This window comes from Penicillium brevicompactum (assembly GCF_028827555.1).
Source record: "Penicillium brevicompactum strain IBT 35665 chromosome Unknown utg000003l_segment0_segment0, whole genome shotgun sequence".
NCBI lineage: Eukaryota > Fungi > Ascomycota > Eurotiomycetes > Eurotiales > Aspergillaceae > Penicillium > Penicillium brevicompactum.
Window position 1 is genome coordinate 509480 of NW_026623206.1, and position 26461 is coordinate 535940.

General features: G+C 49.0%; 9 protein-coding genes across 9 annotated transcripts; 8 read left to right on the forward strand and 1 right to left on the reverse strand.

Moving 5' to 3' along the window:
- Positions 1 to 2341, forward strand: N7506_004077 (uncharacterized protein; the record flags this gene model as incomplete). The annotated part of the gene is made up of 5 exons (XM_056953372.1): positions 1 to 427; positions 493 to 730; positions 796 to 1031; positions 1082 to 1135; positions 1194 to 2341. The coding sequence occupies 5 exons, from the start codon at positions 1 to 3 to the stop codon at positions 2339 to 2341; spliced, it is 2103 nt and encodes a 700-aa protein (XP_056812261.1).
- Positions 2342 to 3083: 742 nt separating this feature from the next.
- Positions 3084 to 4235, forward strand: N7506_004078 (INSIG family protein; the record flags this gene model as incomplete). The annotated part of the gene is made up of 1 exon (XM_056953373.1): positions 3084 to 4235. The coding sequence occupies one exon, from the start codon at positions 3084 to 3086 to the stop codon at positions 4233 to 4235; it is 1152 nt and encodes a 383-aa protein (XP_056812262.1).
- A 1087-nt stretch (positions 4236 to 5322) lies between these two features.
- On the forward strand, positions 5323 to 7294 carry N7506_004079 (phosphoribosylaminoimidazolecarboxamide formyltransferase/IMP cyclohydrolase; the record flags this gene model as incomplete). Its single annotated transcript, XM_056953374.1, has 3 exons — positions 5323 to 5338; positions 5444 to 5570; positions 5653 to 7294. 3 exons carry the CDS (start codon positions 5323 to 5325, stop codon positions 7292 to 7294), a joined length of 1785 nt encoding a protein of 594 aa, XP_056812263.1.
- Positions 7295 to 8114: 820 nt separating this feature from the next.
- Positions 8115 to 10480, forward strand: N7506_004080 (S53 family peptidase; the record flags this gene model as incomplete). Its single annotated transcript, XM_056953375.1, has 8 exons — positions 8115 to 8323; positions 8380 to 8643; positions 8698 to 9165; positions 9218 to 9335; positions 9381 to 9471; positions 9530 to 10161; positions 10213 to 10355; positions 10408 to 10480. The coding sequence occupies 8 exons, from the start codon at positions 8115 to 8117 to the stop codon at positions 10478 to 10480; spliced, it is 1998 nt and encodes a 665-aa protein (XP_056812264.1).
- Positions 10481 to 11139: 659 nt separating this feature from the next.
- Positions 11140 to 12081, forward strand: N7506_004081 (PLP-dependent cysteine synthase family protein; the record flags this gene model as incomplete). Its single annotated transcript, XM_056953376.1, has 1 exon — positions 11140 to 12081. The coding sequence occupies one exon, from the start codon at positions 11140 to 11142 to the stop codon at positions 12079 to 12081; it is 942 nt and encodes a 313-aa protein (XP_056812265.1).
- A 765-nt stretch (positions 12082 to 12846) lies between these two features.
- On the forward strand, positions 12847 to 13599 carry N7506_004082 (uncharacterized protein; the record flags this gene model as incomplete). The annotated part of the gene is made up of 1 exon (XM_056953377.1): positions 12847 to 13599. One exon carries the CDS (start codon positions 12847 to 12849, stop codon positions 13597 to 13599), a length of 753 nt encoding a protein of 250 aa, XP_056812266.1.
- A 409-nt stretch (positions 13600 to 14008) lies between these two features.
- On the reverse strand, positions 14009 to 16414 carry N7506_004083 (amidase; the record flags this gene model as incomplete). The annotated part of the gene is made up of 8 exons (XM_056953378.1): positions 14009 to 14256; positions 14314 to 14393; positions 14443 to 14619; positions 14682 to 14995; positions 15045 to 15247; positions 15307 to 15740; positions 15788 to 16173; positions 16235 to 16414. 8 exons carry the CDS (start codon positions 16412 to 16414, stop codon positions 14009 to 14011), a joined length of 2022 nt encoding a protein of 673 aa, XP_056812267.1.
- A 332-nt stretch (positions 16415 to 16746) lies between these two features.
- Positions 16747 to 17174, forward strand: N7506_004084 (uncharacterized protein; the record flags this gene model as incomplete). The annotated part of the gene is made up of 2 exons (XM_056953379.1): positions 16747 to 17058; positions 17142 to 17174. 2 exons carry the CDS (start codon positions 16747 to 16749, stop codon positions 17172 to 17174), a joined length of 345 nt encoding a protein of 114 aa, XP_056812268.1.
- A 2952-nt stretch (positions 17175 to 20126) lies between these two features.
- On the forward strand, positions 20127 to 23787 carry N7506_004085 (pfs domain-containing protein; the record flags this gene model as incomplete). Its single annotated transcript, XM_056953380.1, has 6 exons — positions 20127 to 21102; positions 21178 to 21687; positions 21758 to 22652; positions 22724 to 23197; positions 23283 to 23474; positions 23547 to 23787. The coding sequence occupies 6 exons, from the start codon at positions 20127 to 20129 to the stop codon at positions 23785 to 23787; spliced, it is 3288 nt and encodes a 1095-aa protein (XP_056812269.1).
- Between the last annotated feature and the right edge of the window lie 2674 nt (positions 23788 to 26461).

A 26461-nucleotide genomic window follows, 5' to 3' on the forward strand; every position in this document is an offset into this window, starting at 1 on the left:
ATGGCCGATATCGAAAACAGCATGATGGACGAGTCCTTTGCGGTCTCCGAAGTCGCAGACGACGCCAACCTGACCGCCAGCGCGACGGTCGGTACACGGCGGCAAGCGAATGGTACAATTGGCTCTGTCTACTCGGGCAACAAGATTCGGCATTTGAAGAAGGAGGATGGTATTCCTCTCTGGCGCAAAGATATTCAATATGACTTCCTGAAGCTGGTCTTTGAAGACAAGTCCCCCGTGTTCACGCGGTGGCCTGATGGACAAAAGGGACTGGACTTTGCGGATGTCTACATCGATGCAATGGCCAGGAGCAGCAAGACCAGCAAGATTCTGAAGGACAAGCTACAGAGCGACAAGCCCGCGGCTGTCAGCATGGCGATGGTCTGCTTGCTAGTCAATTTCGGTCGCATGAACACAACCCTGAATTGTATGTCATATCTGCCAGTATATCTGATCTCGAAAATGCTAACTGTGTTCGTTTCCGTTTTCTAGTCTTCCCTGAGATGCGCGCTCAATTGCGAACCTACCACTCGATCCCCTCACTACAAGCGCACCAGGACTCCAATGCGTACAAGCAGCTACAGGATGCACCGCGCCTTAAGTCCATCCTGAAGGGCGCCTCCGAAGACTATGAACAGCCCAATACTCTCGAAAAGATCAAGCGACAGAACGTACCTCGCACCAACCCGGTGAATTTGATATTTGTTCTGGCGCAATATGCTCCCAAAGTGTCGGAAACACATTTCTTCCCCCGCGGGATTTCTTTGATCTTGTTATGAGATCGACTCTCAGTAGTCAAAGTCGTGCTCGGGCATTCCTGTGGTTGATGTGGTGGTACTTAGAGAGCGATTTCAGCCGCGAGGCTGCTCTGAACAATCCTTTCGGTGCGGGCTTGGAGGGTGAGGGCTCTGAGGGATTGCCACTGAAAGTGCCTCCCTTTGATATCTTGACGGAGGAACAAGCCAATGAAGAGAATCAAGACACGCCCGAAGAGCAGGAATATGGTGAATCTAAGCGTCTGGAACGCAAGCGTACGTGCGGCGATAATGAACTTCCTCGTCAGTGACTAACATTTATGCAGGTATTCTGGAAGAAGAGGAGCCACTGCCGCGCATTCCCAAGCGCCCCAAAAAAGGTATTGTATCTTGATGTTCCTTCAACACATGAAGCGAGCGCTGACCCGTTTCCTGCAGAATTCGGCTTTGACGAAGACTCGTTTGCGGGGGATTACTCTGGCATGGGAGGCCGCGGCTCCGCCATGTCTACCCCTCTCCACCCCTCTGTCAAACGGAGTTTGGATGACGACGAAGACGAAATGACCCCTGGATATTCACGTCCGCGTCCTAAGCAGGCTAAGCGGGAATCCTCCCTCAATCGAGCCATGGGCCAGCAGCGGCTCGTCTTGAAAACTAGGATGGAACATACTCCCGATGCGTCTCCCGCACCCCAGGGCCATTCTCACCAAGTACTCAACCGCTTCATCACCGAGCCATCACTTTCAACGGTCCCTGGTCGTCGACCACGGCCGCTCACACAACATCAGATTGCCGTTGAGCAAAATCGACGACAGCGAATTGACTATCTGCTTGCCAAACGCAAATCTAATGCGTACCGTGTTCTGCGTGCGAAGCGGGAGCATGAAATTCCTTTCGGGCGCTACGGTCGCCTCCTTCAAGGCCTGCCCGAAGGCTACGATACAGACGACGACGAAGTTTCCTGGGGGAAGGGTGGCCTCTTCCCCAACCCAGACGAAGAGGATGACTTTGGTGAATGTGCCAGCGTCTTCCTCTCCGTGGTACGCAAAGCGGCGCGCCGACTTGACCGCTGGGACTACGAAGAGGCGAACGGCCCCAAGAAAGATCGTAAGAGGGAACGCGAGGAGCGATACCACGCCAAGGCCGTTCTCGAGGCTGATCTGCGCAACGCTCATAATCGCTCTCGTCCACGGGCCCGTCCCAGTGCGGCCAAACGCAAGTCCGGTGTGACGGGGACCCCAGGCACAGGGAAGAAGCCCGTGTCTCGTGCCAAGGCTGACGGCCTTGGTGCGTCGGCACTGGGTACCCCGAACTGGGATCCAGAGCACGGACCTGACGACTACATGGAAGGCGAGCTTGACGATCTGGACCGTGAGCTTCTCGGGGAGGGCTCCGGCGACGAAGATGACGCCCCTCGACCCGACGACTTTTCTGACGAGGACGAAGAAGACGATGATAATTCGTCATACGAAGGTGTCAATGGTTACGCACGACATGAGGCTTCGTCCCCCCTCCGAGGGGGCCAGCCGATCAACGCGGGGAAGGTTATGCAGACGATGCGATGGAAGATTAATACTGGCGATTGATTCCCTTTTGTTCTCTTTTCTTTTCTCTTTTTCATGTGTTTCATACCTCATGATCTACTTTTATTTTCTTGGAGGGCGTCATGTATACTTTTCGGAATTGTATCTCGCTTTTGTAGGAAAAATATCGCCTCAAAAAAGTCCCGTATGCAATGCAACAGATCAACTGCATGTGATAATATATTCCCCCTCTTTTCTCCTCTTTTCGTATACTTCGACTCTTTTAAAGACGTGGGACTTCTGACTTCTGTACTTCAGTTCAATTCTCCATTTCCAATCTACTTCGTACTCGTTTTCTTACCGGATTGAGACCTTCCAGGTTCAGCTGATCAACATCATACGAGCACCAGAACAGCGGCAAAGTGGATAACACCTGCAGCCAACAGCACGGAGCGGATTCCTAACGGCCCTCAGCGAATTATTGAGCCCCCTTACTGTCGTTTTGACGTATTCGGCCTGTCCCAACAAATTCTCCTATAGCCAATTGATCCGAGGTTGCATTCTCCCCGAATTTTTTGCCCTCCCCGCCAAGCTACTCCTTTCCACCTGCGTCTATAACTTTTGACCGGAGTGCATACCTCGCGTGTGACCAGCAACCTTCGAATTACCTAAGACAATCCGTCAGACGCGCGAACCGCGAAGCTCAAATTCCAGCTTGGTTCAGCCGCGCCGACCATCGGAGAATCAATTTTCTCCTAAGCACTCGCCGAGCTCCATCCTCACTGCGCGCCAACCCATCAACGCCATGGCCGAACAATCTCGCATCCTCCGGCCTCGCCCCAGACGAGTCTTCGATGTGACCCCCGCATCCACCGAATCGTCCGGCCCCCCAACACCCGCTGAGTCCATGACAGATTCCCACAGCCTGCAGCCCGACACAGCATCCAACTCGACGAGCGTCAGCCGTACCGGTTCCGTGATGAACCTCACCTCCTCCACGCTGTACGGCATTTACTCACCCACTGCCTTTGATGGGTTCCGCGATGAGTCCAGCCCCTGGGGCACTGAAGCCAACTCCCCAGCCGCAGAGTACCCGCCCGAGCCATCGCAACGCGCAGCCGAGAAATCAGCCATCATGCCGCGGCGGATGGCACTGCGGCGCACACGCTCCCGTTTGAGCCAAGGGCTGTTCAGGGGTGTCATCTTGCCTCAGATGCTGAGCTCGGCGCTGCTATTTGGCTTTGGTATTGCTTACGGTGTCATTACAGTGAATCTCCACGAGAACCATTGGATCACGCCTGTCAAGCTGGAGAACATCCATTATTATGATTCATGGCATTACCTGGGCTTCTGGGGATTGGTCGGTATTGCGCTCGGCAATCTACTTCCTTGGTTGGATGGGTGGCGTGAGGCGACAGCTGAGAAGGATGGTGGCTCCAATGATGAGGAGAGCGAAGACCGCACTCCGTCTTGGGTGACTGTTGCTCGCAGCGTTGGAGCTTTTGTTGGAATTGCCTTTGCTATGGTAAGTGAGATTGAGCTGTGGTCTAATTTATCCATGCTAACCTTGTATCTTTCCTTGTTTCAGCGAAAACTTCCCTGGCAATCTACCACCCAAGCGTCACTTACTCTTGCCCTCGCCAATCCCGTCCTGTGGTACCTGATCGATCGCACGAAGACTGGCTTCGTGCTCTCCACCACCGTTGGCTTGACCGGAATGGGTGTGATCCTCGGACTCAAGCCAGAGCTTGTGCCCGCGTCAACCGGTCCGTCATTCGGTACTGGTGTTCTGAACGGAACAGGACTCGAAACCACGCTGGGCGCTGGCATTACGCAAGAGAGCTTGGCTGTGCGCGTGTGGGTCGCCAGTGTGATTTTCTGCGCTTGCGTTTGCTTTGGAAATGTTGGCCGACAACTTGCTATCGGTGCCGGGAACAGAGATACCATGAAGCCATGATTCGCTCGACGTTTTGTCCAACTTGAACTTTCGGTCAGAGCTGAGAAACGCCTTGTGAGGGCGTATAGTTATGTGTACAGATAATTTATATCTCTGTAGAGAATAGTAATTGAAAGGCTCCGCTCCGACGACTACCAACCTTGGAAGTATCTTATTGACAGACCGTTTGCCCAGATCTTGATAACTACCTAACTACGTCAGTTGTAGATCTAGATGGAAGCGAGACCGACTGGCAACAATTTGGAGCTAGGCTGGTAAGGTATTATGAGCTTGACCAAATAGAGCAAGTTCCCTGTCAAGGATCTACGAACATAGATTCCAGAATTTGTCCGGGTGACAGCTGCTCACGTCCAAGCCGCTGAAGGGGCCCTGACATCTTCATGTATTGAGGTTATGCTATACCCTCAATTGAGAACCTATGAGACGTCGACGTCTAGTTGATCTAACTATTCAAATATATAAGTGCCTCCCGCACATTAGGGCTACAGCGAATCTGACTGGAAATTGAGACTTGTAGAAATGTAATTGATTTTTTCAAATTGAAACAATGATACTGATGGGTTTGTGGAACCAATCATTGCAATCCCTACTACATGACCAGAGGTCAAGCAGGCACTGCACCCAAGATCGATACCTTTACCATTTGGTACTTGTTCTCCATTCTCTATACGATTTCCGTACTTCATCAGACAAGTCTTCGTAGGAACGCTTTTTGAGTAGAATGTGATTTTGCGTTGTTCATGAAGAAGAAAAAAGAAGGAGAGATGGCGCAAATCGAAATTTTCTTTTATGCGCCGCTGGTCACGTGCGGCGCTAAGCACTGCTGTCAAATAGGGAGCTCTGATTGGTCAATACAGCGGAGTCGATTTTCGTAATTGCCAATGGTAAGATACGTAATATAACCATTATCATACCAGCCCCTCGCCGATTGCGGTGACCCCGCGGGACAAGTTCGAATCTGCGTTTTTTTTACTTTTCGTCATCTATACTCTGTCACTGGATTTAGGTATGTCCCGCATTGAGGCCGTTAATCTTCAATTCTCAACCTTGCTAACAGTGTCTGTCAGTGCCGATTGTCGGATCCATCATGTCTCAAAAGTCCGGTAGGTTCTTGGGCTCCATAGATCGGGCATTCCCCGGACTGCGATAGTGCTTGTCTGAAGTGATTCACGGTCAATGCTGACATGCTCCTCTTGGACGTGGAATAGCTATCATCTCCGTCTATGACAAGACTGGTCTCCTTGACCTGGCCAAGGGCCTCGTCAAGCAGGAGGTCCGTCTTCTCGCGTCTGGCGGTACCGCTAAGATGATCCGTGAGGCTGGATTCCCCGTTGAGTAAGTAACCTATCTTCTCCTGGACCAAACAATGCTCTACGATTGGCATTGGCCCGCCAAACACAGTCTCTGACCCTGACAGGGATGTCTCCGCCATCACCCACGCCCCCGAGATGCTTGGCGGCCGTGTCAAGACCCTCCACCCCGCTGTCCACGGTGGTATCCTTGCCCGTGACATTGAGTCCGACCAGAAGGACCTCGCCGAGCAGAAGATCTCTAAGGTCGACTACGTCGTCTGCAACCTGTACCCCTTCAAGGAGACCGTCGCCAAGGTCAACGTCACTATCGACGAGGCCGTGGAGGAGATCGATATCGGTGGTGTGACTCTGCTCCGCGCTGCGGCCAAGAACCACAAGCGTGTGACTATTCTGTCAGACCCCAACGACTACCCCGAGTTCCTCAAGGAGCTCGAGGCTGGCGAGATCAACGAGGCTAGCCGCAAGCAGTACGCCCTCAAGGCGTTCGAGCAGACCGCCGACTATGACTCTGCTATCTCTGGCTTCTTCCGCAAGGAGTACGCCGGCAACGGTGACCAGCAGCTGTCTCTGCGCTACGGTACCAACCCCCACCAGAAGCCCGCTTCTGCCTACGCCGTCCAGGGCAAGCTGCCTTTCAAGGTCCTCAACGGCTCTCCTGGTTACGTTAACCTGCTCGATGCCCTGAACGCTTGGCCGTTGGTTAAGGAGCTCAAGCAGGCTCTCGGCTTCCCTGCCGCTGCCAGCTTCAAGCACGTTTCCCCCGCCGGTGCTGCCATCGGTGTGCCCCTCAACGAGAAGGAGCGCAAGGTCTACATGGTGGACGACATCAAGGACATCGAGACCTCTGCCCTGGCCCAGGCCTACGCTCGTGCCCGTGGTGCCGACCGCATGTCCAGCTTCGGTGACATCCTCGCTCTGAGCGACATCGTCGATGTGCCCACCGCCAAGATCATCTCTCGCGAGGTGTCCGACGGTGTCATCGCCGCCGGCTACGAACCCGAGGCTCTTGCCATCCTCTCCAAGAAGAAGGGCGGCAAGTACCTCGTCCTCCAGATGGACGAGGAGTACACTCCCGCCCCCGAGGAGACCCGCACTCTCTACGGTGTGCAGCTCACCCAGCACCGTAACGACGTTGTCATCTCCCCCAGCAAGACCTTCAACACCGTTATCACCCCCAAGAACTCCGCCTCTCTCCCCGAGGCCGCTCTCCGTGACTTGACCGTCGCCACCATTGCCCTCAAGTACACTCAGTCCAACTCCGTCTGCTACGCGCTGAACGGCCAGGTCATCGGTCTCGGAGCCGGCCAGCAGAGCCGTATCCACTGCACCCGTCTGGCCGGTGACAAGGCCGACAACTGGTGGATGCGCTTCCACGAGCGCGTCATCGGCATCAAGTGGAAGGCTGGCACCAAGCGTGCCGACAAGTCCAACGCCATCGACCTGCTCTGCTCTGGTCAGACTCCTCGCAGCGAGGCCGAGACCGTCGAGTACGAGCGCGTCTTCGAGGAAGTTCCCGCTCCCTTCACTGCCGAGGAGCGCGAGGCTTGGCTCCAGAAGCTCAGCGAAGTCGCTGTCTCTTCCGATGCCTTCTTCCCCTTCATTGACAACGTCTTCCGCGCTGCCCGCTCAGGTGTCAAGTACATTGCCGCCCCCACCGGTAGCCAGAACGACACCCCTGTCTTCGAGACTGCTGAGAAGCTGGGTATCACCTTTGTCGAGCAGGGTATCCGTCTGTTCCACCACTAGATTGACTAGTTGGTTGTCGTCTTTCGGTGTCTTCTTCCCTTTTCCTTGTTCGTAAAAAACGATGCCATCTACAAGGTGGTTTCCATTGATGGATATTCGATATGATGATGATAGCTTTTTTCTTGTTTATGATTTAGAAATACACACATATTCCCGATTATGAAGTTTTTTTATGGCGCAATATCGATGTTATTTGTGCCGAGACGTACTTCCAAGGTTTGGGGTTCCAAGGCATTTTCCTCGAGTTAAATAAAGCTTACTTCCAAGGTTTACCCGGGGCCGTCGGGGCTAACCCAGGCACCTTTCTCTCTCATTTCAATCATTGGCCTATTGGCTAGATGTGATCATGCGACGCAATCACGCCGTTAGCTTAATGTCTTTCTCCGCCGGAGCTCCGATGTCGTGAGGGGTGCTCCCCGGGCTAACACCGGACCTCCTATCAATTTCGCAAGCCCCAGCCTGAAAAAACCCGTGGACATTTCAGAGATCCAAAAAGTCGCACATCAGGAGTGCAGATATCGTTTCGACACACAGCTATGGGCGACGCACAAACGCCTCTTCCGGATGTTTCAGGCATTGAACGCCGAAGCTCATCCTCCCGCCAGGGATGCTAAGTCTTAGATCTTGTTCGGGTCCCTGCCCCGAGTGTCTCAATCATGCAGGCACTAAACTTCTTCGCCCAATCACAATCACCGATTATATTGGTTCCTGTCTGTTATCACGGATGAAAGTTAGGGTTGCAATCACAACATTGGAGTGCATGTATATCAAGGCCCCCCCCGCTCTGGATACAATGAGGATTGTGTTTTGATTCTTCACAATGTTGCTCCGCCAAATTTGCGTTGCTTTGGTGGTCGCCACAGTCTCAACCGCCGTCCCGGCCCCGGTGAAGCATGTCTTGCACGAAAAGCGGAGCCTACATGCCGACTGGGTGAAGGGTGACCGGGTCAAGCGTGATTCTGTGCTGCCGGTGCGGATAGGCCTTACTCAGGCTAATCTAGATAAGGGTGATGAGTATCTGATGGAAGTGTAAGTATCAGGTTGTCGAAGTAATTGCCCATACAATGTCACTAAACCACAAACAGGTCTGATCCCAATTCTCCAAAATACGGTCAGTACTGGTCGGCAGAGGAAGTGCATGATCTCTTCGCGCCCTCAAAAGATGCTGTTGAGTCTGTTCGTCGCTGGCTCGAGTCCTCCGGGATCCACGAGTCCCGCGTTGTGCACTCAGATAACAAAGGGTGGCTTGCATTCGATGCTCACGCCCATGAAGTCGAAAGATTATTCATGACCGAGTTTTATGAGCATCAACATGCCAGCACATCCAGTTTGAAGATTGGCTGTGAAGAGTAAGAGCTACCGCACCATGATCACACGGGCTATTAAATTGACATGTCGCCTAGGTATCATGTTCCAGAGCATATTCAACATCACATTGACTACATCACCCCTGGAGTCAAGCTCAGCCCCATTGTCAAGAAAAGCTCAATGGCAAAGCGGGCATCCCACTTGGCTCATTCCCAGAAAGGCGTGGAATCCGGTTCCATCGCCGAAGCTAAGGTGATACCCGCTGAGGCACTGTCCCTTCCTGCAGAGCTTCAGTCTTGTGGATCTGACATGACCCCGGCCTGTATCAAGGCCTTGTACCACATCCCCGATGCTACTAAAGCCCATAAGGATAACTCGCTTGGTCTTTACGAACAGGGTGACTATTTTGCCAAGTCGGACCTTGATCTCTATTGGAGAGATTATGCTCCTCATATCCCGCAGGGTACATATCCCATTCCGGCTTTGATCGATGGTGCCCATTTCTCCGTGCCTGATTATAGCCCACTGAACACCGGAGAATCAGACATTGATATTGACATGGCGTGAGTGAAAGAATTGATCATCGGTTCGTGATTTTTGCTAACTGGGATCAAGCTATGCTCTGATCTATCCACAATCTGTGACCTTGTATCAGGTCGACGACCAAATATACGAGCCAATCGAGGTCGCAAGCACTAACCTGTTCAACACATTCCTCGATGCACTCGATGGGGTGAGTCAACTCCATCTAAATCAAGCTCCTTGCTAATAAACTTAGTCGTACTGCACGTACAGCGCGTTTGGGGAAACCGGCGACAACCCAGACATTGACCCAGTCTATCCCAACCCCCATCCCGATGGCTACAAAGGTAATTGTTTTTCCAGGTTGAGCTATAGTAAAATACGCCAGTCGCTGACACCGGACAGGCAAACTTCAATGTGGTGTATACAAGCCCACAAACGTCATCAGTGCTTCCTATGGCCAGGCTGAAGCCGACCTCCCAGTCGCCTACACAAAGCGCCAATGCAACGAGTTCCTGAAGCTTGGTCTACAAGGTCATTCCATCCTTTTTGCCTCCGGTGACTACGGAGTTGCCTCATTCCACGGTGATGGCTCCGAGAACGGATGTCTAGGACCTGAAGGCAAGATCTTCAACCCCCAATACCCATCGAACTGTCCCTACGTCACCTCTGTCGGAGGCACAATGCTGTACAAAGACCAGACGGTCAAGGACGCAGAGAGTGTGATGCATGCCGACTTGGGTGGCACAGCAGCCAACTTCAGCAGTTCTGGCGGGTTCTCGAACTACTTCCCACAGCCGTCGTACCAAAAGTCTGCCGTTGAGAAGTACTTCAAAAGGGCCAAGTTGACATACCCGCATTATTCTGAATTGAATGTCGACCTAAACACGACAAAGGGACTTTACAACCGTGTTGGGCGTGCTTATCCCGATGTCTCGGCGAATGGCGCGTTGTTCCCTGCCTACACTGGGGGATCAATTCATCACTATTATGGTGCCAGTCTGTCTTCGCCCTTGTTCGCATCTGTTCTGAGTCTGGTAAGTTGAGGCTTAGGTCTATTATGAGCACATGCTGATTGACTTGTATAGATCAACGAGGAGCGCCTTGCTAAGGGTAAGAGCCCTGTCGGCTTTGTGAACCCGGTGCTCTATGCCCACCCGGAGGTGCTTAACGATATCACCAATGGTACAAATGTTGGGTGTGGTTCAGATGGCTTCAGTGCTATCCGAGGGTGAGTTTTGATCGAGTCGATCATAATAGAATCTTGCTGACAAAATGTACAGGTGGGATCCAGCCACCGGTTTGGGCACACCAAACTACCCTAAGCTTAAGAAATTGTTCTTGTCTCTGCCTTGAGGGCATTGGACGTGTCGCATACTATGTCTATATTCAGCGTATATCCAGTACGCAAAGCCAAGCTTTATCGGCCGGGAACATACCCAGCTCCTTTTTTCGCCATACATAGGTAGCATCAGTAAGATGATCGATGTTTGAGTTATGAGACAGAATAGCTCCTTTCCAGGTCCCGCCTTCTGCAAGCCCTGAGTAACTATATTTAGGAATCGGATCATGTCCGGCTTCCCACGGGAATTTGACTTACAATCTCAATGAAAGGCGATCCTTGGATGTGACTGTCTCATACAAGATAATTGTAGAACTTGCAGCCTTGATTGTCTCCAAATGTCCCCAAGATCTGATACACGGAACTCCTGCTGTCGCGCCTTCCCCATTTCCCCAAAATGCCAAGAAATGGTGATAACCTTAGAACGCTCCCGAGACGCTGGATGAACCAATGAGAAGGCCGGTAGTGGGGCATTCCCATGGTCATCCATTGGGCCTTTTTTTGACCTCCAAAACTCCATACAGTTGTACACGCTACTATTCAAATTTGCTAATTTCGGATTACAGGTTTAAAAGAACAGCACTCCACGTGCTGCCCCAAAGTTCTTTGATGGTCCTGGTGCTATCTCATTATCTTCACACGAACGCCGGAGGTCCGATCAAGTAGCCCTACCATGTCGACTGTGTCATATGCGCAGAATGTCCTGGGGGCAATTGGCAATACACCTTGTGTTGAGCTCAAACATGTGGTTCCAAAAAATTGTGCCCGTGTCTTCATCAAGCTCGAAGGCTTGAACCCGACCGGTTCCTACAAAGACCGCATGGCGTGTTCTGTCATCGAAGAAGCAGAGCGACGTGGCGATCTGAAGCCGGGAATGACGGTCGTCGAAGCAACTGGTGGCAGCACTGGATCATCTCTTGCTTTAGTCTGCGCCGTCAAAGGATACTCCTTTACAGTGGTATCGTCAGATGCTTTCGCGGAGGAAAAGTTGAAGACAATGGCTGCATTTGGAGCAAACGTCGAAGTCCTCCACAGGCCGACGGGAAAGATTACACCGCAGCTCATTCCTGAAATGCGTGAGAGGGCTAAGGAGCTTTCTCGGGCCAGTGATCACTACTATGCAGATCAATTCAGCAACCATGATGTTGTCGTCGGCTACCAAGGTCTCGGCCGTGAACTACTGAAGCAGATACCCGATGGCATTGATGCTTTTTGCGGTGCTGTTGGTTGCGCGGGGATGGTCATGGGGGTCTCTAAGATCTTGAAGTCTCATAACCCGAGCTGCCAAGTCACTGTTATCGAGCCAGCCTCTGCCCCTGTTATCACCAAAGGGCATGGAGGTCAACACTCCGTCGAGGGTATTGGCATTGGCTTTCTGCCCCCAATGCTGAACAAAGAACTCTACGATAATGCCCTTGCGGTCGAAGAAGCCGAAGGTCGCTCTATGGCACGAAGATTGGCTAAGGAGGAGGGTATTCTTGCGGGAACGTCTACTGGCCTGAATGTGGTTGCTGCAATTGAGCTAGCAAAAGAACTTGGCCCTGGAAAGAATTTGGTCACAGTTGCCTGTGATACTGGCTTGAAATACGTGCGAGGAGACTTGTTTGCTCAATGATTGCTTAGATTGACCTCGGGATTAGAGATATCTATGAGCGCTTACATAGTCCACGCCTAGGCCATACCTAAAGGAGCACTTTACCCCCAATCCCTAATTCTTTGTTCCCGGCTTAGCCAAGACATTCTTTACTCGACCGATCACCATTACTCGATAATTATTTCGAATAAAAAGACAGCCAAGTATACATACATACTCTCGAGAACAAAAATAAAAACATACAACAGTGAGGATTCGCTGGTGGTCACCCACCCAACTACTAACTCACCGGCGTGTGGCTTATGTGCAGTCAATAGTTCGGTGGGTGTAGCCCGGGTGAGAAATGGCTGAGCGCCGCTTTACGGTCGCGCGACCGGGGGTGACAAGGGTGAGTGCGCTATAGACAGGGTGACAGTCGGTGTGAGAATCACCCAAGTCGCGCGACTGCCGCACTGATCCTCCCAGCTGAGCTACAATGATATGATTGGACGAACTGCTGCCTCCTGAAACAACCATTCTCTTCGCATCGAAATTCTCATCGCTGTAACGGGTCACCGTGATCCAGACCTATTCCAGTATGTTGTCAAATCTATTGTCAACCGCACAGGCTCAGCTCCTATCATAGGAAATGTGCTTGAAGAGGTATTGTCCAACGAAAAATTAGTTGAATTGTTCCCGTGGCTCTTGGATCAGCCGCGAAGCAGCGATGAGCCTTTTACGGAAGATGTCCTCCTCGCTGTTATGGAAAAATATGATTTGAAACTGCCTCAATGGGTTGTGGAAGCTATGATCGATCGCACAGGCTCCGCTCCTGTTACAGAAAATGTTCTTCTTGGAGTTCTATACGACGACGACCTACGAGAGGGTTTCAAGTGGCTCTACAATCAACGGCAAATCATTCATATCCCCTCTATGGAAGAAATCCTCATCGTTGCTACGGAGGAGGCTACATCGGAAGAACTCCAAGAGATCATCAAGCTTCTCATCGATTACATAGACTCAATTCCTATTACAGAAAGAGTGTTGCGAGCAACAGTATGCAACGGCCGTCTAGACGCGTTCCGATGGCTTTTTGATCAGCGGTCAGACCTCAGCGTCACTTTGGAAGGTATATGCGACGCCATCTTCCAGGATCCTGAAGCCTCGTACAGGGGGAAGATAAGTGCGCTTGTGTATCTTGCACCCCCCTGTGATGACGAAGAGCCCAAAATCACTCCTTCAAATTTAGCCAAGTACCCTTATGATTCTGAACATGAGAATAATTACGGCTTGGACGGTGTCGTTGAGGGTTTCTCGAGGGGCTTCTTTTTAGAGAACTCACGCGCACAATTGCTATTCTCTGATCCCCAGGGAGTCGCAGAGGTCTTTTTGGAAAGGTGTGACCTATTCGCTGTCGAGTACTTCTTGAAAGATCAATCCGAGGTTGTGATTTCCGATTCGCTTATTCAAGCGGCAAAGAAGAATGTGATTGCCAATCAAGATGAGTTGATGTCACTCCTGGGGAAGGAAAGAGGCAGCCGAGCGATAAAACCTGAGTAGCCAGAAGCTAATTGTTGATTACTTCTCCATAACGGATAGAGAATGTGTATTTTTTCAAGGACAATACCTTGCTCAATCTGAGCCTAAGAAGGTGTTCAGAAGCGGATATTCCCGTGTTAGCATTAAAAGAGGGGTGGATTGACAACTCCAGAGGAGTTATCGCCAAAGGAATCAAAACAATGGATGGGAATGCTTAGGGCCGAGGGAATGTGCCCAGGTAATAACTGGTGTGGTTAAGCTTAGATAGTGGAAACCGGAAGAAGATAAACCCCAGCCCAGACAGTACCACACCCAGAAAGTCCGCAACTATCCATGATCTACCCTTTCCAGTGCATACTGCATGTCAAAAAGCCCTTTAATGAGAACCTAATCCGGGGCTGAGACGCCGAGCAAGGAGCAGCCATCCCCTTCATTTGAGCTCTGGATGTGCGGCTTTTCTTTCTGGGGAAACATTGACAGCATTGTTGCCCATGGATGTGTTAGGGCTAAAGGCGTTTCGCCCAGCATCCACTGTCGTCGGGAGTTCTGCATTCTCCATGGTTTCTTTGACGAAGGAGGCAAAGGCCGCATCCGTACCTCTTGCACCTACCAGCCCAATTGCAACGGGTAGCCATTCCTGCCGCTTCGTTAAACGAGATTCATATGGCGTTTGGCCAACTATTTTGAGTCAGTCCTTATGCAGAGCAACAAAGGTAGAAGTAAAAGGTGACATACTGGGCACAATGACTTCAGGGGCTCCGGCGTAGACGGAAATGAAATAGAAGAACCAGCCATCACCAATCCAAGATGGACGTCTGTGATTTATTAGCGAGATCAGCATATAACTAACAGCAGAATACTTACTCCCGGTATTCGTCCCTGTAGCTAGGTTGGCCTTGCGTCCATGGCAACACCAAGATAGTTTCAGAGCAACCGTCTTGGTCGGTCAGCATGACATGCTTTTCAAACCAAGTACGGAATATTTCAATCTCCTTTTCTCCTTGTTTCTGCATTTCCACTGTTTGAGAGGGCAGGAACTCCCTTCAGGGTTGTCAGTACGCGTAATTATTCAATTTCCACTGCAAATCAGTAGAAAAACTCACATTTTCCATTGGAGTTGGGGGTTGAGCGGAGGAGCATGGCCAAAGGCATCGTGGTACTCTGCATGAAAATTCTTAAGCATGTCCCATTGATCTGGGGAAGATGCAGTGACAAAGGTATTGTTGAAAAAGTCATCAATCGAGAGATTGGTTCCGACTGGGTTCGTTTCTGACCAAAGTTTGCCAAGGCTGAGTTCGGTTCGCTTTGTGCCAAGAGTTTTCTCAAGCTGTTGAATGTTGCGTTCAAAGACCACTGAGCTAGCCTCATCTTCAACCGGCCAGTATTCTGTAAGGTATACGATACGCGTGGGTTTCTGCTGCAGTGTAAGCATGGGTACATATGAGAGGGCCCATGGACTTTCTTACCTTGAAGCAGGTAGTTATTTCCGCGTCCTGGTTATAAAGAACCGATGATGCTCTTGAAAGAGTATCAATATCTCTTGTGAAAAGTCCGAAGGTATCGAAATTCTTTGAAAATGGGATAACACCTCCATTGTCTATCGCACCAGTGGATGGCCGAATCCCGAATACGCCATGAATGGCGGCGGGAGCCCGGACACTCCCACTGCCTATGTTTCCATATCAGTCATTCGAGCTTGATTAAAATATGAGTGAGAGATGCACGTACAATCTGTTCCTGTAGACAGATCAAGCCAGTCATAGGCAGCGGCAGCTGCGCCACTGCCTGAACTACTCGCGCTAGGGGTTTGATATCCATCTGCACGTGGGTTCCACGGCGCATGGTAGTCCACCCAGTCAGAGGTGGCCCATTCGCTCTCACCAAACTGTGTCGATTTCAATTTGCCGATCACGATTGCGCCATGGTCTAGAAGGCGTTGCACTCCGGTGGCACTTTTCTCTCTTGGCCCATAGAGTCGAGCATAAGAGCGAGATGAACCTGTTGTTTTTACCCCGCGCACATCTTGTGTATCTTTAATTGCAATGCGCAGCCCAGCCAGCGGCTTTTCTTCGGTGGGCGTAAAATATAAGCGGGAGGGAACACCGAGAGTTAAGGCCGAAGGATATTCTTCTGTGAATACCGAAACATTAAGGGATGTGTAGCTATCGAGGGTCAGTCAACATTGGTGAACACTGGCAATGTGTCTCACAGATATGGATCATGGGGCGACTGAATTGTCGCGCTGATGAACGCCTCTGCAGTATCGGGATATAACCGATAAACTTCATGCAGATTGCCATTATTGAAATAGTAAGGCCCAGACGGGAGGTCCAGAAGTCCTGAGCTATCCGAAAGTAAAACTTGACTGCTCCAATTTTCGAGTATCTGTTGGACAGCTTTGCTGAGCTGGACGGCTTGGTGGGGTTGATCGGATATGAGAATGAGGGAGGAGAGAAAACTCTGTATCCATACATCGTCCTGGGAAAGCTTTTTGTGGATAGCAAGAAGGTCCTGCTCTGTAATCTGAGGATTGGAGACACGAATGACGGTGCATGGCACTGAAATTAACTCGCCTTGAGAGAGTCGGTTCTTGTGCTAAGAGAATCAAAAAGTCATTAATGGTTCCCATCCATGCGTAAAAAGAGGAGTCATGTACCTTGGGGGATGGAGATACTAGGTAAGTCGCATCGGAGAGCGTGAATGTTGACGGGGGCTGTTGGGTAGACACGTTTACCGTGTCTGACTTTCCCAATACGATGAAGCCGGCGCAAATAGCACAGAATAAAGCAAAAGCAACGAGAAGTTTGGCATAAAACGAGCAGTGTAAACGTGCCATTGTTCAACTATGAAATTTATCTCGGGCCCGAGGCCTATGTAGATATAGTGGAGCAAGATGATGGTTAGGTTCCAATATTTCGAGGTTGAAGGTTGCCAATCAACCGTGCGGGCGGGGGCCCAAACTCGGCTTATGTCATTCATCCCTAGGCGGGCCCGTTGCATATGCATGTGTGCTTTGGCCCTTGGCACCCTTCCACGGTGAGTGAAAATAAAATATGTCCCCTATTTCTTTCTCTAGCCGATTGTCTTCTATCCATAATATTTTTCTTTAGTAGTGATCACAAATAACTTCAATAACATACCCCTGATCGCTTTGCTCCGAACAACATAATGTCCACCTCTCCTCCTTTCGATATGACCTTCTCGGCTCTGACCAGCCTGAGTGATAATGTTGATCCTTGGGATTTGGATGGCAGACCTGAGTTGGGGGCCTTCCATCAACCTTGGAGGGCATACTGGCCGCCAGATCTTACCAAGGTTACCGACGGCGAAATGTGCGCGAAGCCTTGGCTCACATGGAAAAATGACCCTACAAAGATGAACAATAAACCTTGGTATGACTGGGTTCATCCGGAGCTGGAACCAGCACCATCGGATGGATATTGCCCCACTGACTGCTCGTCCTGTCAGGGAGCAGGCTGTGTAAGATCTCTTTTCTCTCAATCAAGCTCACTTTGTTGAAACATTCTTGGGTGTATTGACCGAGTTCCTAATATCAATCATAGGGCCCATATTCGACGGGTGCCGAAGGTGCTTGAAACTGGAATCATTCAAATGGCCCAGACCTCGACAAATAAACATTGCAAGCCCTGGAGGTCAACGATTATTGAAGCGTCAAGTCAGATGTTTATCTTCTCCAGGACCCCGAGGTCTGATACCTTACGACTAGAGGTGTGAATGACTACATCTCTGCTCTAGTGGTAGTTCAACAAGCATTGGAATGAAATCAGAAAATACAAATATGTAACCGACATAATCACTCGAGGTTTCTACTTAGGTTGAATACAGTCAAGGTTATAACCATTCATCCTGGCCGCTCATCAATCTTATTTGTAGAACACATATGTTCTGACTTCAATACTTTCTCGGAAGGAAGTGTTCGTGGGATCTCTGTTTGGATACATGAATGAGACATGCGGGCTGACTTCTCATCGTCAGCTCTTATCGTTTCAGGTGGAAATCTTATACCTACACTGAGCAATACGCTTATCTTTGAAGTTCTCAGAATCAAAGCATTTGAATATCAACGCCTCGGTTTCAAGCTGGCCTTCCAGGTAATACCATCTGTGTCTTGGATTTGCCCAAAAGTTGTAAGTCTCTCCAAGGTAATCAGGAAATACGATATCTGTCGGCACTCTATCCCTCGGCGATACAGTGCGATAGTCACATAAAGCAAGGGGTGCATCCTGGACGGGGCCGACGAGTGGTTTCCAAAAACTGGACATGGTGAGTAGCTTTTGTTAGAAACTAAGATTTGGAAGATATGTGACGTGAACTTACTTCAATATCTGAACCCGACAGCCTCGATACCTCTCGGCTAGCTCGGGATAGAAATGACCCAATCTTCGCATTGCTCCTCTGGCACTTTCGTCTGCAAATGTCTCAGATTAGTGAAAATAGTTGAAATCAAGAGAGGATATATCGTACCACAATGAACAGACCTGAAAGGCTGCGCTTTCCCTGGTTCACCCCGATGGTTGACTGGCAAAGTTGGATCTCTTCGCCGAACCTTTGGGCAGTTGATTAGAACGTAGGTCAAGTTGATTGTTTCAAATTTTGAATAGGGGCTATACCTGATAGTCCCAGGCCAGGACGTAGTCTGCTTTCAATTTCGTAATCAAAAATGTTTCTACTTCTTTGAGAAAAGTGTTCTCAATCACTTGAGGCGAGGCAAAATCCTCATATTGCACCCTCGTTTTGAAGTGATTGTACTGAAATCCGGTGGTATCAAGAGAGAAGAGATTTTCATGACCCCGAATATCCGTAATGGTAGTTTCGTGCCGACTATGGGTGACGTTTGATTGTCTTTCCCCAGGACCAGATACGGGAAAGTTGAGAAAGAATGGCTTTTCTTTTTCGTAGAGTGGAGATTTCTCAATGTAAAATATAAGCGAAACAAGTTTCTCAGGACTGAACTGGTCGATTTCGGCAATTTCTGCCTGGTCGCTTGATTGAGATTTGGCAACACTACTCATTGCTAAAAGATTGATTAACAGAAAGAAATAATTTGCAAGACTAGAGCTTGGGGCAAGCAGAGAACACTAAATGTGCCTTGCTGGATTCTAATGGTCTTAGACCGGATACAAAGGTGCAGTTTCCAAGTCAGTGACAAGCGGGGTAGTTTGCGCCCTAACCGTGGCTGTCTTCAACTTAGAAGCTGGTGGGTGAGTAACAGAGCCACGACGTGAGCTGAGATAGCAGTAAAACATGCGCTGTCGATAGTGGGTATCCAATATCCAATATCCAATCGTTGATGACACACTGCCCAGGCGACATCCTGCAAGACGCCCAAAGCAGGAACTGCAGTAAGAATGACACCCAGGTGCGTTTCCCCATGCATTTAGTACAAAAAGCCTCCACAGAATAGGTAGTTGGATGTTAGGTAGCCGCTCTACACACCAAAAAGCTCAATAACCCTCCCACCGGGGCACGAGCAATGCTATTGCAGATTAGTACCACTGAACTTATCGGACAGCCTACAAAAAGATTACACAGACGATACTTGCTCGGTGATTCAAATAAATCTATGTGGCGAACAATAGGTAGCTAATGTCGTTGTCTAGGTCGACAACGCAAAGCCAGGTGGTACGCGGGGTTACGGCAAGGCCTACGAGAAAATCAGAAGGTACCTACTAGGTACTATACGTTTTTGAAAGTGAGTCGAAATCAACTAACTCCTACCGGACCACCTTCGGGGGTATTCTTTTTTTTTTAAAAAAAAGACTTCATCGTAATTAATTGCAAGGCTGCCAAGACACACATAGACCACCTGGGCAGTTTAGATCATATTAGTGGCTTGCTATGACAGGTACCAAGCGTGCTCAACATGGACCTGTAACGCGCTGAGCCTCAAACTAGAGCTCGAAAGACTGTAATGGATCTCGAATGGTAAGATTATTTAAGAACTCACACTCTGCATAAGTCTTGCTGGTTTTGTAGGTGAGCGGAGAAATTTCGCGCGAGGAGGGCGAGTGTACGGACTACATTGATATTCAAGGGACTCTAAATATATCACGAGCGCTAAAAAAAACCCATTTCGTACGGAGTTCAAAATGACCTCACAGCTAGTATTCACATGGCCTGTAGGATTTGTATCCTGTGCCCTCCAATCCCCTTGGGTTCCGGGGCAGTTTCGTTTACACCCTACCATCCACGTCGATACATAATCACCCCGCTCAGCAATGCACCTCCCAGTTTGAGTGGAAAATCCGATAGCCTATCAATAACCGCCTTGAAATTTCTCGATTCAATCCCTAGTAAGTTGCTATATAAACATCCATGATGCTATTTTAAAATTCCAAATATAACCGATCGCCTCCTTCCCCTCATTTTCAGCGGTTACTTGATTTGTATTTATACTGTGTTACTTGCATTAAAGTAGGATTAATCAAGCTGGCAGCCTTCTATTTCTGCGAAACCACCGAAAGTCCTGCTCTTCATTAGCCACGACTGCCGAGGGGTGCGCCGGATAGCAACGGTGCCTGTCTAAGATGAATTCAAATTATTCCCCAGATGCGAGTGAGTATAGCATAGGTTGGATATGCGCATTGCCCGATGAGCTGGTAGCAGCGGAAGGAATGCTGGATGAGTGTTACACTTCTCCTCCGCAACCACCCAGCGATCATAATCGATATACAGTGGGTCGAATTGCAGCGCATAATATCACTATTGCCTGTTTACCTGCCGGTTTGTATGGCACAACGTCAGCAACAAGAGTGGCTGAACAAATGCAGTCCACATTTGTGGCCCTTAGGTTTACGCTCATGGTTGGAATTGGGGGAGGAGCCCCGAGTGACGACAACGATATCAGACTCGGTGACGTTGTTGTTAGCCAGCCTACCAACGGCCATGGCGGTGTTATCAACTATGCTTTCGGAAAATCTCTCAGCGGAAACGAATTCCAACATACGGGTTTCTTAACCAAACCGCCACAAGCGTTGCTGAACGCTGTGGCATATCTCAAATCGAAGCATCGGCTTTATGGTCCCGCTTTACCCCATTATTTGGCCGAGATGATCCAGCGTCACAATAGGCTCCAGGGAAGCTTTGAGTACCAAGGAGAGAAGAATGATCGGCTGTTTCTTGCCGATTATGCCCATTGTGGTGGAAATGGGAGTTGCGACAACTGCGACGAATCAAAAAGCAAAGATCGACCATCCCGACGAAGCCAAAATCCAGTGATACATTACGGTCTTGTCGCATCTTCAGACATTGTAATGAAGGATGCTGTCCAGCGAGATAGATTACAGCAGCAACATGGCATTCTATGCTTCGAGATGGAGGCTGGCGGTCTGATGAACGGCCTGGACTGCCTGGTCATTCGTGGGATCTGTGATTATTCGGATTCACATAAAAACAAACGCTGGCAGCCCTACGCAGCAGCCGTGGCCGCCGGATATGCAAAGGAATTGGTCTGTTCTCTTCCGATTCAGAGCCCAAAGAGAGTCTCTAGCCTTTCATCGAACTGTGAGCTCTTCACTCGGGAATCTCGATATGTTTTCAAGCTATGCTGACTTCAGGACCTTCCGAAAACTTTACTAGACGATATTTTTTCAGACAAAAACTTTCAATTTTCCAACGTTGCCCTTCACACATCTTCAAGTTTGGTGCCAGCGGATAAACGCAGAATGCTTTATGCCGCCGATTATGGACTTCAAATCGCAAAGGCATCAACAATATCCAACGGTCAGGGTCGACTTGATCGCAACACATACGTCAACTTATACCCTCGAAATAACCGATTTTTTGGGCGAAACGATGTCTTACAGGCCATTTCAGAGCGCCTTTGTCCAACAACCGAAGACAAAGCAAGACTGCGTTCTTTCGCCTTATACGGAATTACAGGAATTGGAAAGTCTCAGATCGCAACCGAGTTCGTATATCAGAATATGCGAAATTTTAAAGCAATCTTTTGGATATCGGCGAGCAATACGGAAAAGCTGTTTCAGGGGTTCACTGATATTGCCAAAGAATTGAATATCTCATCTGGGACGGCAGTCAACGACCAGCGAGTGATTGTTCAAATTGTCAATGAATGGCTCAGAAGCACAGGCAAGTTTTAAATAGAGTACCACACGTGCGGAGTACAAGTCAGGAAGTTTGATTACTGACAACGTCATAGTTGAGAATTGGCTATTGGTACTAGACAACGCAGATGACCTATCGATCATTCCCCCATTCTGGCCCACTTCCGAGCGTGGTGCAGTGCTTGTCACCAGCCAGAATCCCGAGTCCGCACATCAATTAGCTCATACTGGAATGGAGGTGAAGAATTTCTCTCCAACAGAAAGCGCAACTTTCTTTCGAGACCAGCTTGGTGGAAACCGAGTGCGAGATAACGAAGCCAGGCAAATTACAAAATTTTTCGGGTACCATACTTTGACCATCAAACAGATGGCATCGTATATCAGAGAGTCTCGATGCAGTATATTACAATTCCAGGAAGCATGCGCTGACTCTTCAAAGCGGCGACAACTCCTGGCGACTCCAAATGAGCTCTCAGCCCCGGGATGTCCCCACACTACCGTGACGGCATTCGAGGTTACATTTTCGAAGCTGAGCAGCGATGCCTTACATACTTTGGGCATATTGTCATTTCTTGATCCCGACAGGATTCCAGAGACGTTACTTGAAGACACGGAAAATCGAATACCCTTCTTGGCAGACATCATGAGCCGCCACACTATCATGCGAGACCTGGGCCGTTACTCTCTTGTCGATAAATTCGAGGATGAGGCAAGCCTGCGGCTCCATAGAGTGGTTGCTTACACAGTATCTGAAGGGATTGACTCGAGTCAATCCAAAGCCCAAGCGGCTTTCGAGAGTGCTGTCATTCTTCTCCATCAATACTTTCCTCTACAAAGTGAATCACGAAGTCATATGAATGAAAAATGGACGGAGTGTGAAAAGTACATACCCCATGTCCTCAATTTCAACGAGCGGTATCGCAAGCTATCAGAAGAGATCTCGTTGACAATATCTCATGACTTCGTCGAGCTTCTTTACTGCTCCGCATGGTGAGCCGATAATTTCTACAGCAACAATATCCCACCAGGGGATTGAACTTCGAATGTTGATCTTTTCTCAGGTATCTCTTTGAAAGGGGTCGGTTTGATCTAAGTTTCTCTGTTGCTCGGTCAGCAGAGTCAGCTTGTAATCGCATGGATCTCCAGGATCACGGCCTACTTCTGGCTGATTTATACAGCCTACAAGCCGACATGTACAATGAGATGACCCAAGCCGATAAGGCAGTTGACCTTGCCAGACAGTCATTGAAGATCAAGAAAGCAGCAGTGAAAGCCAAGGTGCTTGACAAGCATCACCCGCAGATTGCAAACTCATACATGGATATCGGTGTTTTTATAGGGGGTACAAATCCGCGTGGAGCAATTCGATTACATGAAAAGGCAATTGGGATTAGAGAAAGATCGCGAAAGTATGCGCATCAACAGATGCAATTGCTGTCTTTGAACTACATGAACATCGGTCGATGCTGGTGGATGATTAAGGATCTTGACAAGGCTATTGTCGCCTATCAGAAAAGTCTGGAAATTATCAAAAGGTTGGAGGATGTTGCGGGAGCAACCTTTTGCCCAGTATGTTTAATAAAGTGGGTTTCATGAGCGAGGATTAACATAAATACACAGGACCGCATGGACTATGACAGCGCTTGGGAATGTTCTCATCGACCAAGGAAAGTTTGAGGCCGCATTTGAACTCTATACCAGGGGCATGAAAGTTCATCTGGAGGTCCTTGGACCAACTCACCATAAAACCGCAGCATGTTACAACAAGCTTGCCTGGTTTTTGCAGAAGCAGGATCAGAACGACAGGGCAATGTATGTTCTCCACGCATACACAAACATCGCCATCTCCTTGATATTCATCTCTAATTCTTCTTGCTCACATAGTGCATATCTCCGGTTATCGTTGAAAGTTCATATGAGAAAGCTTGGAGTGGACACTCGGCCTGAAATCGCACGAACGAAATACCAGCTCTCCCAGGTACTTCATCTCGTTGGGGAGTTTCAGGAAAGTGATCAGCTCAAGGCTGAGGCTCAAGATCTGAGGCTCCAGTTAACAGGGAATCTTCCGCAGGAAAGCGATTCTCAAGAGGTATATGATGAATTAGTCGCCTATTTCTATCGGTGAAGTAACGTCAAATTTCTAAGCGTTCTTTTGGAAATTCACTCATTTATAAGAACACTTCTTGCACCTAAAATGTGCCTAACATGGAGTAGATACTATCGAGCTAGTTTATAAGTTCCAAGGTTCTCATATAGTCTAATGCGGCTTTAAGGAGATTAGATAGTAATCCTCTACTGCGGCTTGAGAAGTTTCTTTTTGGGTCTTCAATGCGACGGATCTCGCTCGAGGTTTGTATCAGTATTCACATTTAAGATTTTCATTACTCGTTAGAGCGCCAAAAGAGTAGAGCTCGGGTGGCTCAGTCAAATCGCGTACTGTTGTGGGGGTTCACCACAGTCTCGGCGTAGATAAGTTCTTACATCCTTCCCCCTAAGACCAGAACCGAGAATCGAGAGTTTTCCCGCTCGCTTCTTCTTATGCTGTAGGTTTCGCGACTACGCGTACAATAGATGGGGGAGACCGTCATTCTAGGTTCGCTGTCTCCGGTCCACATTTGCGAATCTAAGACCACAGTGAAACACCATTCGACATTCGAAGTCCCCTTTATCAAAGCTTTTGCGAAACAACTCTTCTCTCAGCTTCGTGATGAACCTTGGAAGTAGATGTTGGGTCGCCCCCCTTGGATAAAACCAGCTGAGGGGAGACCGAGTAATCAGGAGGCTACGTGAGAGCAGCAGGGATATGTACACCATAGGAGCGACTGTATTGCGTGATCTATCAGAAAAATGGGACCGGAGGAGAAAAAGAACAAAAGAGAGAAAACACACACACACACACACACACACAGAGAGAGAGAGAGAAAGGGATTTATCGACACTATCATCCAGAGGGTCACCTGACCGCTCAGCACCAGCCCTTTCTGCTTCTCTCACTCTCGCTCGGTCTCTTCCTCCCGCACTGCAGGTAGTCAATACAGTGCGCGTTTTCTCTCTTCATCTTGCTCTCGTCAAGTTCCGAGCCGTCTTCTGCGTATTTCTGAGTGCATCAACATACATTTTAACATCCCGGGGGTCGCAGGCAGGCGCGCCTGGGGGCCCCATCGCCGCTCTCCGAGGCGCAACCCAAACACCCCACACCGGCCGTTCCGTCATGGTTACATCCGCCATTTCACCTAACTGCATCAACATACGGGCTCCAGAAAAAAAACATCATCACAGATAATGGGGCATATACAGGGTCTGAAATCCCAGCAAATTCCCAGCAATCACAATAGGCAGCAGTTGGATGCAGATGATACATAGATTCAGTCGGCTCATCTGAGCCGGTGCTCCGATCTGCATAGTTACCAGAGTGACGGAGTAAATTGATTGGCCAGGGAGTTACGCGCCGAGTTCCAGGAAACTTGGCTGCTCCATGCCTGTGTCGGTGAGGTGAGAGCTCGGACGCTGTGGCGTTTGTTCTTCTTCACTGCTAGAAACCTCAGGTCATTGCAATTGCTCCAAATCACTCTGAAAATGGACTCAATTTGAAGGGGTTCCCTTTAACTTGTCACCAATAGCGTGTTTTACCCTCTGTTCTTCTATCTCTTACTTTTTCGTATTTTTTATTTGACGGGATCGCTCAAAAACGGGCCAAATTCACCAAGGTTTCATTTCAAGATAGACTAAGAGATAAGTACAGACTATTGACTGTCCATATAGGGCTGCCCTGTCTAGTGCTTCCCGACCAAGTGGGGCAGGTAAACAAAGAACCATAGCAAATATTCATTTTCGACGACATAAAAAGCACCTTTTGGATCACTTTCCCCCATCTTCCCAGTTTCTTTCATTTTATTTCCACCGAACCTTTGAGATCCTAGTAAACCTGAGTCATGCCTTGTTCTCTAATCGCACTGCGGTACCCCCGTGGGTCTGCATTTTGTTTGCTACTCTTCTCATCTTTCTTTTTCGCGGTTGACTGCTTTGATTTATTTTTCTCGTACCTTTGGTATATTGCCTCTTCCTGCTCCCGCAGTTGTCTTATGATTTCGACGTTTTGATTGCTTGGTATATCGTAGATCAACCGCCCTTCGATATTCTTTTTAACAACTCCATATGCCTGCGAGAACTATAAGAGGCTGGGCTTTGTTCCCTTCACACATAACGACATGCATTTTTGTCATATTCATTTGGCTTCTTTTTCGTTACCTGCCAAGTCCTCCAGTCACCCAAAACAACACCCGCGCGGACCGGCCAGCCCCGAAGAACCAGGTAGAGGAGCGACCTCACTTTCTTTTTCAATCTCTATTCTAAACGTCCCTAGATCTAAAATATAAGAGAGAAATATCAGATGCTCTAGAGAGAATCATATAAAGCGTCTTATCCCAGAATCATAGAAATAACAGATCCGAGGAGAGGATATGGCAGATCGCACTAAATGGTGCGATGAGGGGGACGGATTCCAGAGAGTTTTAAAGTGAGAAATGACGAGTGGGCATATACTGTGTGTGAGTTCCGATTTAATATCCCATTAGTCATCAGCTAAAAAGAATAAAGTTAGTTAATGATAAAAAAGCCATTAAATTCATGACTACCAAGCTATCTACCATTCCTAATATCTAGACTTCGGCAGAACCCATTTTGGGTCGGAGTCTCCGACCCAAAACCCAACCCATTGGGTTTTGGGTTCCGCCCTCTATAACCCAACCCAACCCAAAACCCAATGGGTTAAACCCAATAACCCAATAATAACCCATTTG